The sequence below is a fragment of the Oryza brachyantha genome, chromosome 2, assembly GCF_000231095.2.
Source record: "Oryza brachyantha chromosome 2, ObraRS2, whole genome shotgun sequence".
Classification (NCBI taxonomy): domain Eukaryota; kingdom Viridiplantae; phylum Streptophyta; class Magnoliopsida; order Poales; family Poaceae; genus Oryza; species Oryza brachyantha.
Window position 1 is genome coordinate 27,262,172 of NC_023164.2, and position 15,957 is coordinate 27,278,128.

The 15,957-nt window shown below is 42.5% G+C and overlaps 3 protein-coding genes across 5 annotated transcripts; all 3 read right to left on the reverse strand.

Moving 5' to 3' along the window:
- Positions 1-232: 232 nt before the first annotated feature.
- On the reverse strand, positions 233-2,357 carry LOC102711322 (two-component response regulator ORR3). Of its 2 annotated transcripts, XM_015833901.2 has the most exons (5): positions 1,904-2,357; positions 1,316-1,809; positions 1,142-1,188; positions 960-1,037; positions 661-819 (listed from the first exon to the last, which is right to left on the reverse strand). In XM_015833901.2, the coding sequence occupies exons 2-5, from the start codon at positions 1,572-1,574 to the stop codon at positions 661-663; spliced, it is 543 nt and encodes a 180-aa protein (XP_015689387.1). In that variant the 5' UTR covers positions 1,575-1,809; positions 1,904-2,357. The 2 variants fall into 2 exon arrangements, with proteins under 2 accessions (XP_006648171.2, XP_015689387.1); XM_006648108.3 differs by having other exon boundaries at positions 233-819; positions 1,316-2,357.
- A 1-nt stretch (position 2,358) lies between these two features.
- On the reverse strand, positions 2,359-11,019 carry LOC102711779. Of its 2 annotated transcripts, XM_006648109.3 has the most exons (11): positions 10,767-11,019; positions 10,377-10,518; positions 10,088-10,191; positions 7,197-9,762; positions 5,949-7,070; positions 5,474-5,586; positions 4,980-5,340; positions 4,124-4,220; positions 3,066-3,212; positions 2,856-2,958; positions 2,359-2,687 (listed from the first exon to the last, which is right to left on the reverse strand). In XM_006648109.3, the coding sequence occupies exons 1-8, from the start codon at positions 10,959-10,961 to the stop codon at positions 4,198-4,200; spliced, it is 4,626 nt and encodes a 1,541-aa protein (XP_006648172.2). In that variant the 5' UTR covers positions 10,962-11,019; the 3' UTR covers positions 2,359-2,687; positions 2,856-2,958; positions 3,066-3,212; positions 4,124-4,197. The 2 variants fall into 2 exon arrangements, with proteins under 2 accessions (XP_006648172.2, XP_040376474.1); XM_040520540.1 differs by lacking the exons at positions 2,359-2,687; positions 2,856-2,958; positions 3,066-3,212; positions 4,124-4,220 and having other exon boundaries at positions 5,251-5,340; positions 5,422-5,586; positions 5,949-9,762.
- Positions 11,020-13,688: 2,669 nt separating this feature from the next.
- On the reverse strand, positions 13,689-14,748 carry LOC107303637. The gene is made up of 4 exons (XM_015833702.2): positions 14,566-14,748; positions 14,319-14,481; positions 14,122-14,237; positions 13,689-13,984 (listed from the first exon to the last, which is right to left on the reverse strand). The coding sequence occupies exons 1-4, from the start codon at positions 14,746-14,748 to the stop codon at positions 13,907-13,909; spliced, it is 540 nt and encodes a 179-aa protein (XP_015689188.1). The 3' UTR covers positions 13,689-13,906.
- Between the last annotated feature and the right edge of the window lie 1,209 nt (positions 14,749-15,957).

A 15,957-nucleotide genomic window follows, 5' to 3' on the forward strand; every position in this document is an offset into this window, starting at 1 on the left:
ATAGATAGATATGGATAGAATAATAGATAGAAGTTTTTTTTTCTTTTTTGGCATGTTATAAACGGTGTTTTTTTAACTAGAAAGTAATGTTGTAAATTTGTGCTTTTAACAGTATAATAATCAATTCGTTCGTAACCTCGAATAATTATCATCAGCCATTAATTTGTCTAGTAGAAAACGATTCTGCTTGTATCTCGTCCATCTGTCTCATGAAGAAGGCTAGGTTATATTAGCACTCCTTGGGTGCCAGATGGGGATCAGGAACGAAAACATGAGGATATAAACAATATATTCCAATTTGCCAAATAAGAAGAATCTTTTATTGGTTATTTTGCCGATAAAGAAGAGAGCAAGAGAGAGGTAGTGCTAGCTAGTTAGGCGTCATGGATCTACTAGGGAATTAATTAGTAGTAATAATTAAGTAATGTACAATAATTATATCGTTCCGGACAAAAAAAACTCCCTTGAGGGCTTTGATCTCTTCTTATTAATCACCATGCAGCATGAACCTTGCTGATCGATCGATCGATCAACGACGTCTTGTTGTTGTTGTTGTTGTTCGTGGCTTGCTACTTATACTATGATTGGTCAGTTAGAGATGGTGGTTAGGAGGACTCCTGATTGATTAATCCAGCCCAGCTGTTTGCATTTCGTTTCATTTCATTTCATGACGCGGCTGCACAGGCGCGACACATCAGACGGCCGCACCGGCTTGATCAAAAAGTCTTCCGCCCCCTCCTCCAGGCACCGCCGGATTCTCGTCGGCGAGTTCTCCGACGACATTAGCACCACCGGGATCTCCTTCAGCTCCGACGACTCCTGCCATTCCCAATCTATTATTCAGATACTAGTACAGTCCTATTTATTTCATCACGCAGACACACCCATGTACATGTACAGAGAATCAAATTCTCAAGAGAGAGGAGGCAGGTCAGATTGAGTGACTGAATGCACAATACCTTGACCCTCTTGAGGAGGTCGAATCCTGTCATCTCCGGCATGCAGTAATCTGTGATGATCATATGCACATTTCGATCCTGCAACAGGTATAAAGAAACTAACTTGACATTAATTCCCAAAGGCGCCAGCAATTCCAAAAACTGACTGACGTAGCACATACAGAGAGAGATATCGAACGTACCAGACTGAGAAGCTCCAGTGCTCTCTTGCCGCTATCCACCGTGGTAACTGCGTGCACAGCAACACAACAAATTCAAGGTGAGTAACTGACTATTACTTGTTGCTGATGATACTAACCAACTTAATTCTACATGAGTCAGTCGTATCCGTTGTAGAAATGCAACTGTATTTGTACCTCGATATTTGGAGCTCCGGAGGAGTCTGGAGATGACAGCACGGTCCACGATGCTGTCATCGACGGCGAGGACGTGCGGCTCCGGCACCGTCGTCGTCGACATGAGGCAGAGAATGGAGCAAGCAGACTCTCTTTTCGGTGTGTTGGTGAATGGTGATCGACAAGCCGCAGCCTCGCCTTCCTGCCCTTTATACACAAGTAGCTGGCAAAGAAACGAGTACCGACCGACCACAGAATATATAATGGAAAAGAAAAGCATTTCCAAGAAGGAGAAGGAGAAGAAGGAGATGAGAGGGGGAATGGAGGATGATGAGATCTAAGCAAATCTGCAAGAGGCGGTGGTGCAGCGCTGGCCGAGGCGCCTCCCCTATCATATACGAGAAAATTAATGGTATGCCATACCAGGCGTAGCTGAAGCTGCCTGCCCAAATATCCATACCCACAATTTCCTATTCAGGCTCCCAATCACAATACGGCTCACCGAGCCTCATCATCTAAAGAAACATTAATAACAGTCAACACAAGTGTGAGAATTTTTGGGTTTAAATAAGATCTCATCCATTTCCTTCTCAGTTTGATAAGTCACACCTTCATATGGTTTTCTTATAGCTAGGCAAGATCCAGATCTTGAGTAGCATATTTATTGATTTGTCGCCTATCTCAAGTTTTTGACATTTCATTTGGATGTCTTTCTCTTTGCCAAGGAAAACTATGCTAGTCAGGCCAAACAAGGTTAGAAATCAATAAAAGCTTCCTTTGTCTAAATAAAAAAACAAGGTTCGAACATGCAAATTCAAGGCAGAAATATAATGAAGGTTTAGAAAAAGGGCATCCATGTCCCTATATGGACCTTCCCAACAGTAGATGCACTAGACGCCAACACTACAAAAGACCAACAAATTCCGAAGGACGACGGAAAATATTTTCCACAACAAGAAAGATAATCATGCACGAACTATCCACATGACAGCATTTTTGAAGGAAACATTACAGCATGTCCAAGATGTATAGGGAATCTTGAGGATAGAATTATTTGTGCACGGCAACTACTACTCCACAGTCCCACCCCCATTCTTAAAATATTAATGGCAGAAGAATGCAATACTTCAAAAACTAATCAAAATTCAAGAACCCAGAGATTCTGATATATGATGTCTGACCTGAGGCTGGAGAGTTGAGAAGCCCCTCTATTTTAATTCCTGAAGTCAGTTTCTCTGTATCTGGACTGCCATTCAGAAGCCCACATCCAGCATAGCAACGTGATTGGTTGCAGAAGAAAGATTGCTGCTGCTGATCCATCTTGGGAGCTGTGGCCCTTCCTTTGTAAAGTAGCATTTCATTATTTCATCCTTCATAAGTGTCCAAGTGTAAGCTGTTCAAGTATGATGAATTGCTGCTCTTGAGTAAACATCAGGGGATCACAACTCAGAATCATAAGGTCAACTCAAAATAAAAATGAAATATTCAGCTAATGCTTTTGAGAAACGCAAAAATCAAAGCTCATAAGTTTAAGGCTAGTAATGACCCAATCAAGTAATACCTTTATTTGAGTTACCATTCGACTTTGCCGCAAGATAGGAAAATGCACTTATCCTTGCCATTTGGTCAAAATGAAATGGGTCAGATATTTAGATTCCGTTGAGCTGGAGATATGAAGTACTGTGAGAGTCATTTCACTCTTCTGCACAACTAAAGAATCTAACAGTTTTCAAGAGAAAACAAGGGTTGACAATGTTATATTGTTAGCTACCTGAAGCAATAATCCACAGAAAAAATGGCAAATTCTGCATATTCAAGTTTCAGGGACATGTATGTTGTACAGTACTCCTATCAAAGCTCGAATCTGAAGCCATGTAGCGCTGATTTGTTTTAAAAGACCAAATTAAGATTAAAAAATCTGCATAACAGAACACATCTTTCAGCAGCCAGATGGCATTGTGGAGCACACAGGGTCCCTCATTCAGCATGCAATAAAGAAGAGTTCACATCAGATAGTAACTTTGACATGTCAATCTAAAAAAATATCATAGGTTGACATAAACTTAAACATGCCACTACTTGTGATTGACACAATCTTTAATGTTGGGGCCTTTACAATATGAAAGTCAACCACGTTACTGTGAATTTGAAGCATCCATCTTGGTATGCCACTATGCTGACCAATGACAGAGGGATCACAACTGTGTGTCAACAATTGACAAAATGCATCTAACAATTGTTAGTGCAGGAGATCAGGAAAGTAATGAGAGAAGACTCACTGTCATCTAGAAGACTAGAAGAGAAAATTAGTAGGGACAATTCTACACTCGCAAGGCATTTTTTTGCACATATCATCAAAATATACCCGCAATGCATACATGAAAAAGGAATAAACATCCAACGCAGGATAGAGTTCTATCCAAGGAAACACAAGATAATATAGTATAGTATCTCATATCTATATTTATACTATTTTAAAAGAAGGTAATGGTGGCGACAGTGAATTTGCCATCCACTAACTATATTATACATTATCTTACCAACTAATTCTTTATGTATATAAAATATTTCAAAATAGTTCTATTTTTTATCTCTAAAATACAAGTTCCAAACAATACTAACATGTGTATAATTCATATTTCTCCGTAGCTAGTCTGTCAAAAATGTATAGTTTGTATTTTTCTAGGACATATCAGGTGAAATAGGCAATGAGATACAGTTCGTAGTGCCACATGTTCAAATTCTCATTGGACTAGAATAACAGTGGTTCCAAAGCATAAATCACAGCAGAAGGAATGAGTTGTGTATTTGGGCTACCAAACATAATACCTCTCTGATGGGATTTCTCCGCCATGGATGGAGAACCATCAGAGTTTACACAACTTGGCTAGTCAAGAACTGCATCATATCTGTTCTATACTGGTAGCTGCAGGATTAAGATAACATAAATAATGAGAATCTCAATAATTCATCCTCCAACAGAAAACTGTACAAAATATTGTAGAGAAATAGAAAAGAACAAAGAATATGACAAAATTGGATTGGCAGTATATATGTTGTATCAACTTAAATACTCAAGCAGATTCTCTCATATTTGTACCCATTACTTACAGGGAACATTATGATGTTTGTGTATTTTATCCACAAAAAATGCAGACATCTACAGCTTGTACAGAAAAGAGGCACACATGAGAAGCACTCTTCTAAACTATCCCACCTAAAAGCAGACAAGCTATGTAGCAGACTATACAAGAGCTACTGTTAGCAGCATATTTACGTATTTACCCAAATATACAGAAATACCATATTTCTACAGTATACACACAACTCCAATCCAAATAAAAAAGAACCTCTAGGAACACCATCTTATCTTTCAACAATTCATATATTCTTGATGATGAAATGCAAGAACTAGGATGGATCCACTCCACTTAAGCAACTTAATCCAAAGATGATTTCATATTTCTCATATCCCGGTTACGTTCTCCACAATTACCATACCACTCCACTCACTCTGTAGGAAAACTCCACATATTGGACTTTTTGGCCTAGTCCTCTGTCCACACAAAACTTGTGACAACAATGCGGGCTCAACTTTTTTTTATTGCTGCACTTATCCAGATATTTGAAGCTTTATGAACACAAAATGGAAACAGACCCACTGCAAGGTTTCAGATGTTCTTACGAGGCTGATCGGTAGCTAACTGTTCTATTAAAAAGTGTGCAGACATTCCATTTGATATATTTTGAATAGTAGTAGCACTTGATGAAGGTAGAGGAGCACTAAGGGAATCGACAACATCGTCAACAAGTTCAGTGCACTGTGTGTCAGCTAGCTCAGACACAGTACTGCTCCCAGTGCTACTACTGATTGTGAGTACTTGTTTCCTTTGCCGAAGCCCTGCTGCTCGTGCCACTTCAAAATCATTCGTTACTCCCACTGATGAATCCCTCGAAGAAGCATCTTTTGCATAAAGTTTTAGGGACGGCATTGGTGAAAGAGCAGTAATTTTTCCAGCCACCTCGGGAAGAACAATGGGGTTATTCTGTTTCCAGAAATCATATCAAGGCAGTAAGTATAGTTCCGCTACCTTGTAATACCAGGTCTAAAAAGTCACGGTACTCACCTTAGTAAAGAAGATAGAAGTTCAAAGCAATATCTGAGGGAATGTGACTCACCTCATGGTCCTCATCCAAGTCAACTAAATCCTCTTTTACATCATCCAATCTACCGTCTTTTGGTTCCTTATCCATGCAATGCCAATTGTGTACTTCTACGCCCTTGGGGAAAACTGAAGAGTAAGTGCCATTATTAGTAAGGATTTGTAGTTTGTTTTTCCCAAATTAAGTGGGAATGTGCTAATGTGCAATCAAATTTAGCCATAATATTATATTAATAAAATAAGAAATACTATGCTATCCCCTTTGTCCTTTTTCCCCGTCTTTTGTCTTTTGTTTTTTTTTCAACCTCAAATTTGGAATTGATTTTAAGGTTTTTTATCGTAGTTTATTTCTTAACCTTGGCTTCTAAATCGCTATGAACACATGTATAAATGTTTTATTTGTAAATTATTTTTTGTTTGCAAATATGCCTTTTGGCCTTTTCTTTTAAAAAGACAAGAGATGACCCCCAGTTCACCCAACAGGCATTCACCTTTATTTTCAGCATCTATAGACAGTTCTTTGGGAGCCTCCGCAATGTTGAATTCAGCATGAGAAGAAGAGCATCTGGTATTGTCATGCTCCTTTTCAGCTTCAGAGTTAGTATCTACAAAGAAGGGCATCCCTGCCAAACTAACAGCAATTTCTGGTCCTTCCTGATAATGAGTCTCAAAAGATCTTTTGTCAAAATTTTCAGGGTTTATGATGCAATTATCCTTTGGATCACATGAAAACAATCCTGGTTTGCTTGAAAAACTTTTACCATACTTGAATTCTTCCTTAATTATGGTTGTCTGCTCTTCACCAACAGGAATCATATCAAAACTATGAACATCAACCAGTACAGGATCAGTCGATCCTTTTCCTGATGATACTACAACTTCCTGCTTGCAGTTATATAAAGGAGACCTATGGTTATTTGAAGAGATTCCAGACGTCAAAGTTTCCTCAAAACTACAGGAATTGTCGTCATCTGGTTCAACTGTTTCTCCCCAGGACGCTTCAGGAATTTCTATCAGGTTACATTCAGGCATAGGTGATGTGGATCTTGAGTAGTATGGATGATTTATTGAACTATTTGACTCATCTAAAAAATTACAAGCCCCTGAAAAACTTGAAGAGTTTCCATCTCTTGGAACTGACGTTGTTTTGTTGGTATCTTGTAGATCTGCAACCATGGATTCTTCTGGAGAGAAGCATGCAGGCTTTTCAGCAATATTGACCTTATTTCGAGAAATGGAAGTCATTGTAGGTCCATCTTGTGGGTTGAATGAGCCTTCTTGAAGACCCAAGAGATTTTTGTTGATATGTGCGTTATGCAAAACACATGGTGAATTATTTGAACCAGCATTGTTGCCATCATCTATAGATATTAAAGACCCCTTGGTACTGAAGATACCATCATGAAGCCTATCAGAAGATAATCTCTCTTCAACTAGAAAATTTTCTGAAATACTAGCATCTGGAATATCTCGAGACCCCAAATTGGTAAAATGGTCTTCGGAATTGGTATCCTGGCAAGCCATGTAAAGATTCTCAAAACATAAAGTGGTTTCTTCTTGTTTTAGATGAGTTCCTTGCTGACCACCCCCTAAACATCCAGTCAAATTGACATCTGGAGAGAACAATGATGAATTTATCTTGTAAATATTATTTTCAGCTTTGGAATCCTCAACTGTATGAACAGATGAAGACAATAAGTCCAAGTAATCATCTGATTTTCCCATGCCATTGCCCATACCTGGAGTTATGAAACCATCAACAACGCTGGATGGAACTTCATGTAATAAACCAGCCATTGATTCGCCAGCAACATCAAGAGTTTTTATCATGTCAGTTTCTGGAATAAATTCAACAGACCTAATGCTATTTTCATAATTCTCTGTACTGTTCACACTGTGAAACATCATGCCATTCTTATCATCCAAGCTGAAAATATGACTATTTTCTGGTTCAGATGATGCACCACCTCCGGGAGCATACATCATATTAACCTCTGAAACACATGAGGATGATCTGGAATAGAGTGAATATTTTTCAGAATTTATGCTCTCTTCTGGAGATATGAAACTTTCGTCTCCACCGAAAGTAATTCCATGTAATGTTTCATATGGAACTTGTTTGCCATCATGAATTGATTGAATCTCAGTTCTGTCTGGAATACATTGAGAAGATCCGGAGTGATTCGTCCAATTTTCTGATCTCGTAACCTCATCTAGAAAGGTAGGGGTATCCACAAAAGCAGAAGCCGTTTCATCTTTGGACTCAGAAAGTTTACCTTGAACAGAAGAGGGTGCATTGTCTTCCACAGAACTGGCATGTAAAAGGTGAGAACTTGAGCCGCTTGAATAAAATATATCATTATTGATCTCACTTGAAGATAATAAGATCCCTTCAAAATTACAAGTTCTTTTGTCGAGCTGATTAGAAAATGCTTCCAGAGTCTTCTCCTGGCCAACTTGAAAACTGCCCCTCATGTTGGTATCGGGAACAAAATTTGCAGGCATTACACTATTTATCACATCCTGAGTGTTACTATCATCACATGAAGGGTCGACAACAGCCTCTATAGGGTTATACCCTTCACCTTGTGATTCAGACGAACTTTTCTTGAGAGCCCCATGAGCTTTCGTAATGGTTGTCTCTATTCCTTCATTGGATAAAAGAAAATCGGATGTAGCTAATGAATGTTCATCGGTATCAACTACAGATGGATGCAGAAAATCATCCTTCTCCAAATTAAAATGTAGATCATTCGTCTCCTTTAGGTGCAAGCCATACGATAATTCCTCCTTTGAGACCTCGTCATTATTTGTGAGTACCTCTCGACATGTTGAGTTTTTCAATTCAGGATTAGCTGCAACAATTCTAGGAACTTCCATCATATCGGCATCTTGACAGCATAAAGGGAAACCTGAAGTTTTTACGTACTGTTCAGTAGTACTGACTACAAGCGGAACCAGCAGAGCTTCCTCCTCTGAACAGATGAGTACATCGTTTCCCTCCCCCCCGTTGAATTGACATGGTTCTTTTTCCCTGGCATCCTCATCACCCTTCATCAGTAACTCAGCAGAGGATGAGAAGCTCGCCTCAGGATCCTCAAATTCCTCACGACGCAACTCTTCACAGACTGGAAGATTCAATCTAGGACTACCTGCATTAATACTCACAAGAGCTGCATTGATGTTTGCATTAGTAAAGATGCAAGCAAGTGCATTGGTACCCTCATCAGGATTAACTATCAATCTACTGTCATGAATGGCATGTGTAGCAGGTAACTTCTCTGGAGTGAAAGTATCTGTTTGCAGAGCTGCTGATTTCTGTGGCTTAAGCAATGATTCCTCCTTGCCATCTTTGATGGAAACCTTTTCAAAGTTTTCTGATGCAGATAGCACTGGATCAGATGGGCTGGGGCTCACATCCTTTAAGCTACCATAATAAACAGTGTAGTCAGATGGAGAAGCAGGAGCTTCGTTAATAGAAACTGGATAAGGTTCCAGCTTTTCTGGTTGAGATAGTGAGTTTTCCTCACTGATTTCGACAGGAAGTTCTCCGAAAGCAGTCAGCAAGGATGGTCTCCCATGTTCAGTTAAGCATGCGTCATCTTCTCTATCAAAAAGACTATCATGAGACCGAAATGAACATATGAGATTCTCCTCGCTAGAGTTGAAATTAGTGTTCACAGTATCCAACAATCTATTGATGACTTTGTCTTCACCACCTCCTATAGGTGATTCCTGATGAACAGTTTGAGGTTCAGCAAGCTTTACTATTGTAAAAGGTTCAGAAAAGTTCCTGTAATCAAGAGGAGAGCAAACAGTATCTTCGGTGGAATCGTGGGCACCACCGTGCTGATTTAAATGTGTGGAGACAGCTGGTACTTCTTCATTCCCATCTCTGGGAAGCATTTCTTGACACCTGATCAATGGTGCTGAACTTGTTTTTATGATGTTCGCCTGACTGTAAACAACATCAGAATCACTTAATTCAGGAAACTCCATGCCAAAGCTGGAATCTGTGACATTAGATGACATTGTATTCTGAATCTTTTCCTCGATGCTTTCTGTAGCTCTGCTATTAGTTGTGTATGTTCTTCTCTTCCGTAGGCCATCTGAGGGCATCGGCTGGAAATCCTTACTATGACCCCAAGACATGTCAGTTTCACCATCACCCCTTGAGCTAATACTTGGCTGGCGGCGTTTCTTAGTCTTAGAAGTTTTGGTCGCTGAATGAGTTGGTGGCAAAAAAGTTCTGTTTGAATCATTTTCCGGCAAACAATTACTGGCATCACCTACATTGTCACAGTTCTGCATCAACAAACAAAGACCGGTAATGTTGAGCAAAGCAGAACAAATATGCTCAAAGAACAGCAGGAAACAAGAACCAAATCACTTTGATCCTCTAGAGTACTTTTCCCCAGCCTGCGCCAGACTCAGCAACCTCTTTTGAGCTTTGTAATCTCTATTTTGTACATGCTTCTTGTCTTAATGAAATTGGATGGCCACTTCTGGGCCTTCCCGGCAATAAATAAATAAATAAATGTTCCCCAAAATGTAAAGTAAGTATCGATGACGTATACGTTTGCAGGTTAAGCTTACATGCAAAGAATTAGAATGAAGGAAACAAACATACCTGTCCACTGATTAGGTCGTTCTGGTTAAACTTCCTTGATACATCTTCACTTGCCTGCTTCTCCTCCTGAAGACTTTTAAGCCTTGTATGGTCCTTGATATCAACTGCAGAGCAAGATGAGATGTTATCACCTGAGAGAGGCTTTCCAGCAATGCATTGTGAGGGTACATCAAGAATTCCACTTGGTAGCAATTGCAGAGCTTTGCCAAATGTTAGTAACTCCAACAGAGTAGTAGAGACAGGAAAGGTGGCAAAGAATGAAGAGACGTTGTAGAGGAATATTACGCACGTCTTCTGGTGAAGCGAACGAAGGCGGCATAGATAAGTGTAGCTAGAGCAGGGATGACAAGAACGGGCAGCGCTTGAATGGGCTGCCTCCAGCTCAAATTGCGCCTCCTGGCCCTCCAGAAAGCATAAACAAACACCAGTACCTGAAGCGCGGAGGAAAATATGTAGTTTCTCAATTCAGAAACAACCAAAATTTCTCGATTGATCATCAGCACCAGCGAGTAGCAATCAAAAGTGAAGCGACTGGGCGCGCATAAAAGCAAACACCTGGAGCGCGCACTCGCAGGGCCACGCCTCTGCTCTGCTCTCTTGAGTCTCTTCCGTTGCAAACAAAAGGCGGTGCAATCCAAGGCCTAAGTGCCCTGACGCGAGAGCAAGATGGGGGCCTCACCTCGAGGTTGAAGGAGACGAAGGCGAGCCGCCGAGCAGCCGCCGCTCGCTTGACAAGGCGCGAACGCAGCACGGCTTCCTCATCGTTTCGACCGTCGTGGTCGTCGTCTTGCCGACGGCGCCAAGCGGCGGTGCGGAGGCGGAACCAGACGGCGGAGAAGAAGCCTACGGAGGGGTCACCGGCGGCGGCGGCCATCCGATCCGGCGGTGCTCTCTTTTTTCGCGTGGAAGGAAGGAAGGGAGTCGTTTTGCACTACGAGGACATGACAATGCACGCACTAGCAGCTTTCTCACGCTCATATTTTATTATTTCCTTTCTAGGAGTACTTCTTTTCTCTCTCTCTCTTTAATTAAATAGAGATTCAGCATTAATCAAACACTCCTACGCCAGTTTAGCTAATGCTGGTTATCACGTTCTTTCCCTCCCAAAAAAATGTTGGTTATCACGTTCTGAGATGTACTACTGCATCTTTGTTTCCACGGATATCCTTAAGACATGCAAGCATGATCTACTTCGTTGATGGTTCAAACAAGATCAGGCATCGTGTTTATATTTTACTTATAATTAAAATTTAATTTTTTTTAATCTTAAATTTAAAATTGATTTGGGTCTTTTCAATCGTACTTTTTAGACTTAACTATTAGACATTAAGAACATGTTTAAAAGCTTTATTCATAAATTGTTTTTTTTCCAAATTTGATTTTTCCATGAAATAAACAAAGAATCACCTCTTATCGTTTTTCCCCAATGAAATCATGGTCGGTGGAGAAATTATCAGCGATAATCACGGAGAAACCGTACGAATTTAAATTCAATTTTTTTAAAAAAAACATTGACATGATTTAGGTGATCAAACAGCACGATTGGAGGATTATCATGATATATCACCATGAATTTATTTAGATTTCTTTCTACTTCTTTTACTATTTTTGAAATCTTCCCATATTTACCGAACAAAACCACGACATATTTGTGATGGTACACTGGTAGCTTGAGTGATTATTGCGATGTGATGATAATAATCACAATAATGAAACCCCTGCTATTAGCTGTTGAAGTTGTGCGTCCACACAATCTCAGCTCTCGAGGCGATCATTGTATTCATACGAGGATGAATCATTACAAATTCAAGAATTAGATTAATATCATTTTTATTTTTTTTTGATTTTTTAAAACACACATGTTTAATAGTTAGAGAAACATGCTCATAAAAACGCTGCTAGCTGTTTTAATCTTCAGTTATATAAAAAATCGTTTATATAGAAGAAACCGAAATATATTAAGAAAACATTTCCGTGCATATTAATTGTCAAACAATTGCTTGTGATGAAGCTAGAGCAGTCTTAGGGCCTGTTTGGGGTGCTTCTGATAGAAGCAGTTTCTCACATAATTTTCGGGAGTTAGAAGCTGTTCCAAACAACAATTAGTTTCTGAGAATTTAGAATTATAGAATTGAGAAAATAAACTAGAAGACACGGAAGGTAGGAACCCTAGATTTTCTAAACTATGATAAGTTGGTTTCTCACCGGTTACTTCTCAGAATCTTTGAGCTCATCAAATAGGCCTTAAACATGGTGGCCTAAGGAGGGTTGAAGCACGTAGGCTTCTTGTCCGGTGGCGGGAATACGGTAGCAACGCAGGTTGCGGTTGACAAGGCACAGCTCGCTGTTGTTGAAGACGACTTGGACGGCGATGAGGAGGGGGGCAAAGCGCGTGAGCATATGGCATTCGTCTTGCTCGATGCCTGCCCATGGACCAGGCGATGCAGAAGGTGCCGTGCCCCAGGTAGGCGAGGCTGGCGGGACCTAATAAGCACAAAACCCGTGCCGCGGCACTCATCAGGGTACGACGCCGGCCACACGTACCGGACCACCGGCGCCGTGCCGGAAGCCGGTAGGTCGAAGGCGCAGAGGGAGGAGAGGCGAGCGCAGATGCCGAGGTCGGGGACGAAGAGGGCGCGGCCACATATGGGGAGGTCCCAGTCGCCGTTCCTTGCGCCACGCCAAGCGGACCGTGTCGAAGGAGTAGGTGCCCTTGCCCTTCGCCGACACCCACACGCGTGTGCCGGCGGCCATCCACCCTTGCAACGAGCCGAAACCGCTGGTTAACTCCCGCGGTGGCGCGGGAAGCGCGCGCCACGACCATCGCCTCCGCCGCCACCGCCTGTCAGACTCAGGGAGCAATACCTGGAAGCCGGAGGGCGACCAGCTGGGGCGGTAGCCGATGGTGTACACTCGCCTTCCCAGCGGGATCGGGACCGTGCCACCGGGTACTTGGTACAGAAGCTCCGGTGAGGGCGACACCTCCGCGCCGGCGGCGGTGTCGTACAGGACGGTGCGTTTTAAGTTGCTGACGCCGACGACCATGTTTGGGGCGACGGCGGCGAGGTCGAGGCGCTCCGACTGCCGCGGCGACGTGTTGAACCGCGCGAGGTGACGGGGGAAGGGCCTCAACGCTGCCCAACCGCCGTCGTTTTGGTCGGCGAACAGGCGGTCGAGGTTTAATCTGAAGACATGATACGTGGAGATGCCGCCGAGATCCATCCTCTTCTCGTCCACCACGATAAGAAGGCGACGCTTCCTCCTCCTCCTCCTGCGGCGACGGCGCTGCTGCTCGACCTCTTCCGCCGCCATCCGCCATGATAATTCAGATTGCCTGCTGCCGCCGGGGAATTTTGGCCTCAAATCAAATCAAAGTAATACCTCACCCCTCCATCGAACCGAAGAAGAAGAATATTACTACTCCAGAGAACGATTCCGTTTCGATCTCCCCTCTTCTTAATTTCTCCGGATCTGTTCGAGGGTGCCGCCGGTACATCATACGTACATAGCGTTGCATAATGACGCACGGTTTGACATGGCAACAGTAGTGCATTGAAAATGAAAATAAATAAATACGAAAACTTATAAAACGCAGTGAAAATCCTATGAAATCAGAAAAATTGTCGATAGCTCCAGCAAAATAATGCAACGTTACATGAATTTGTTGGCATAGTCTTTAGTATATATTTTTAAAAAAAAATTGGTGGAGCCCCAAATAATCAGCATATGTACACCTTGTTTTGACTGTAAAACATGCAAGTGCCAGTGTTCTCTGATTTCTGAAATATTTATTTATCCATGCATATTCAGATCGTTGATTCATTCATCGTCTCCGACATGGAAGCTCAATCTGGAGTGACCTTTCTTAGCAGCAGCAGGAGAACCTGGATCAGACTCCTGCAGGGCCAATATTGTATACAAATTAAATCGTCAAATGAGTAAAAGGAATCGTTAAATCGTCATGCAGGAGGAAGCTACAAGTTTATATCTTAAGTGCAGACGATCGATGGAGCAGGCAAGAAAGAGCTAGCAACCTGGTTATGGATGAGGAGCTTTTGCATGTTGTGATGGCTTCCGTTCGAATGCAGCCCCATCTTGGCTTTCCTCTCTGCACGAAGCCGATCGAGCTTCTGCTGGTCCTTGGCATCAACTGGTCGGCATATTATTTTATCAAACTTAACGATCACAAAATTAATTAAGCAATCAATGAAGCCTCGATCGAGGGACTTACAGAAATGGTGGAAGCGGGAAAAGGCGGCGAAGAGTAAGGCAGCAAAGGCGGGCACGGGCAGCAGTAGCTTCGTCGTCGTCGTCTTAGCAGCAGCACTTGTCTTGTTGATGCCGTCGCGTCGTCGTCTTCTGGCCATCCACAACCCATAAACGAACGCAGCAGTCTGCAATGCATCATATTTACACCGGGATCTTGAACTGATACTTGAGCATGATATGTATATGGCACGTACGGACGATCGACCGACCTCGAGGGTGAGGGATGTGAAAGCAATGGTGCGGCGGACGGCGCGGGCGGTGGCATGGCGCCTCTGGATGCGGGCTTTGACGGCGGCTTCCTCGTCGGCGAGGCGGCGCTGCTCGTCGGCGTCGTCCCCGAGCTTCCACCAGACGCCCGAGAAGGAACCCGTGCGGGGCAGCTGCCGCGCCATGACCGATGATGCTAGCTACCACCTTCTTCTTTGCCTGCCCTCGCCTCGCCTCGATCAGAGAGAGAGAGAGAGGCGACTAGCTAGCTACAGCTCGCTAGCTTTTCGTATTATCAAAACTCTAATTTGACGATGGATCAGTTGGGGATATTGTAAATTTTTATTTTTATTTTCTGCTGTATATGTGTGTCTGACTGGCATCCATTACCCAGAGTAATGGAGTATTTGACGGTGAGAATGATCGTGCGCAGACGGATCGCTAGCTCCAGGTCAGGTCAATGGCGATGCACGTAGTAGATTTTGACGCCGACCAAATCCAGCTAATTAATTGCTTAAAATAAAATAAGAAGTGCTTGCATGCCGGCCTCTACAAGATCGTCTTCCTCTCCGCTGTTGATGTTGAGCACGGAGAGGCGTCTCGACCAAGCTCAGACCACTCGCCACTCCTACTCGCTTGCAGAAAGGAACCAAGATCCAAATCCTTCTTTAAATTTGAAAATTTCTGGACCAAAGTAAGGGGCTTTCAAGATGTAGTGCAGGAGGCTTGGAACTTACCAACTTTAGCAAATCACCCAATCAACAGACTGGCCGAAAAACTCAGAAATACTGCAAAGCGGCTGAGAATATGGAGTCGTCGATCCTTTGGTGGCCTACGGCTGCTGTCACAGATGATAAGTGAGCTGATACTTAGATTTGACATTGCTCAAGAATCAAGATTGCTAACAGATGAAGAGCTAGCTTTCAGAAAGGAACTCAAGTTAAGGATGCTGGGACTTGCAGCAGTCTTGAAAACCAGACGAAAACAAGCTTCAAGGATAACCTGGTTAAAGCAAGGAGACGCCAACACAAAATTTTTCCATATGAAAATGGCGGCCCGAAAACGAAGAAATCACATCCCTAGCTTGCAAACGGAGGGACTGGCTGTTCATACCCAGTAGGACAAGATGGACTTGTTTTATAGGCATTACCACACCATCCTGGGAGGAAAAAATCGAGCGGTCATGCACATTAAATTGGGACGGCCTTGGCATGACAAGCATCCAGAATATGGATCTTGACAGAAGCTTTACTGAAACTGAAATTCTCCAAGCAATTAAAAATTCGCCATCTGAAAAGGCTCCCGATCCGGACGGCTTCAACGGAGCTTTCTACAAATCATGCTGGACCATAATAAAGGATGATACTATGGAGACTTTCTGCAGCTTTCATCGG

Bases quoted from the DNA above. Each gene is read 5' to 3' on its own strand.
- LOC102711322 (XM_006648108.3), bottom strand. From the start codon at position 1,574: ATGCTTTTCTTTTCCATTATATATTCTGTGGTCGGTCGGTACTCGTTT. The intron at 1,038-1,141 runs GTACGTTCGATA...TACCTGTTGCAG, and splicing joins CACTGGAGCTTCTCAGTCTG to GATCGAAATGTGCATATGAT. The intron at 820-959 runs GTATTGTGCATT...TGGGAATGGCAG, and splicing joins ACCTCCTCAAGAGGGTCAAG to GAGTCGTCGGAGCTGAAGGA.
- LOC102711779 (XM_006648109.3), bottom strand. From the start codon at position 10,961: ATGGCCGCCGCCGCCGGTGACCCCTCCGTAGGCTTCTTCTCCGCCGTC. The intron at 10,519-10,766 runs GTGAGGCCCCCA...TCCGCGCTTCAG, and splicing joins TCGTCTCCTTCAACCTCGAG to GTACTGGTGTTTGTTTATGC. The intron at 5,587-5,948 runs GTGAATGCCTGT...CTTACTCTTCAG, and splicing joins TATAGATGCTGAAAATAAAG to TTTTCCCCAAGGGCGTAGAA.
- LOC107303637 (XM_015833702.2), bottom strand. From the start codon at position 14,748: ATGGCGCGGCAGCTGCCCCGCACGGGTTCCTTCTCGGGCGTCTGGTGG. The intron at 14,482-14,565 runs GTCGGTCGATCG...GATGCATTGCAG, and splicing joins TCACATCCCTCACCCTCGAG to ACTGCTGCGTTCGTTTATGG. The intron at 14,238-14,318 runs GTAAGTCCCTCG...TATGCCGACCAG, and splicing joins TTCCCGCTTCCACCATTTCT to TTGATGCCAAGGACCAGCAG.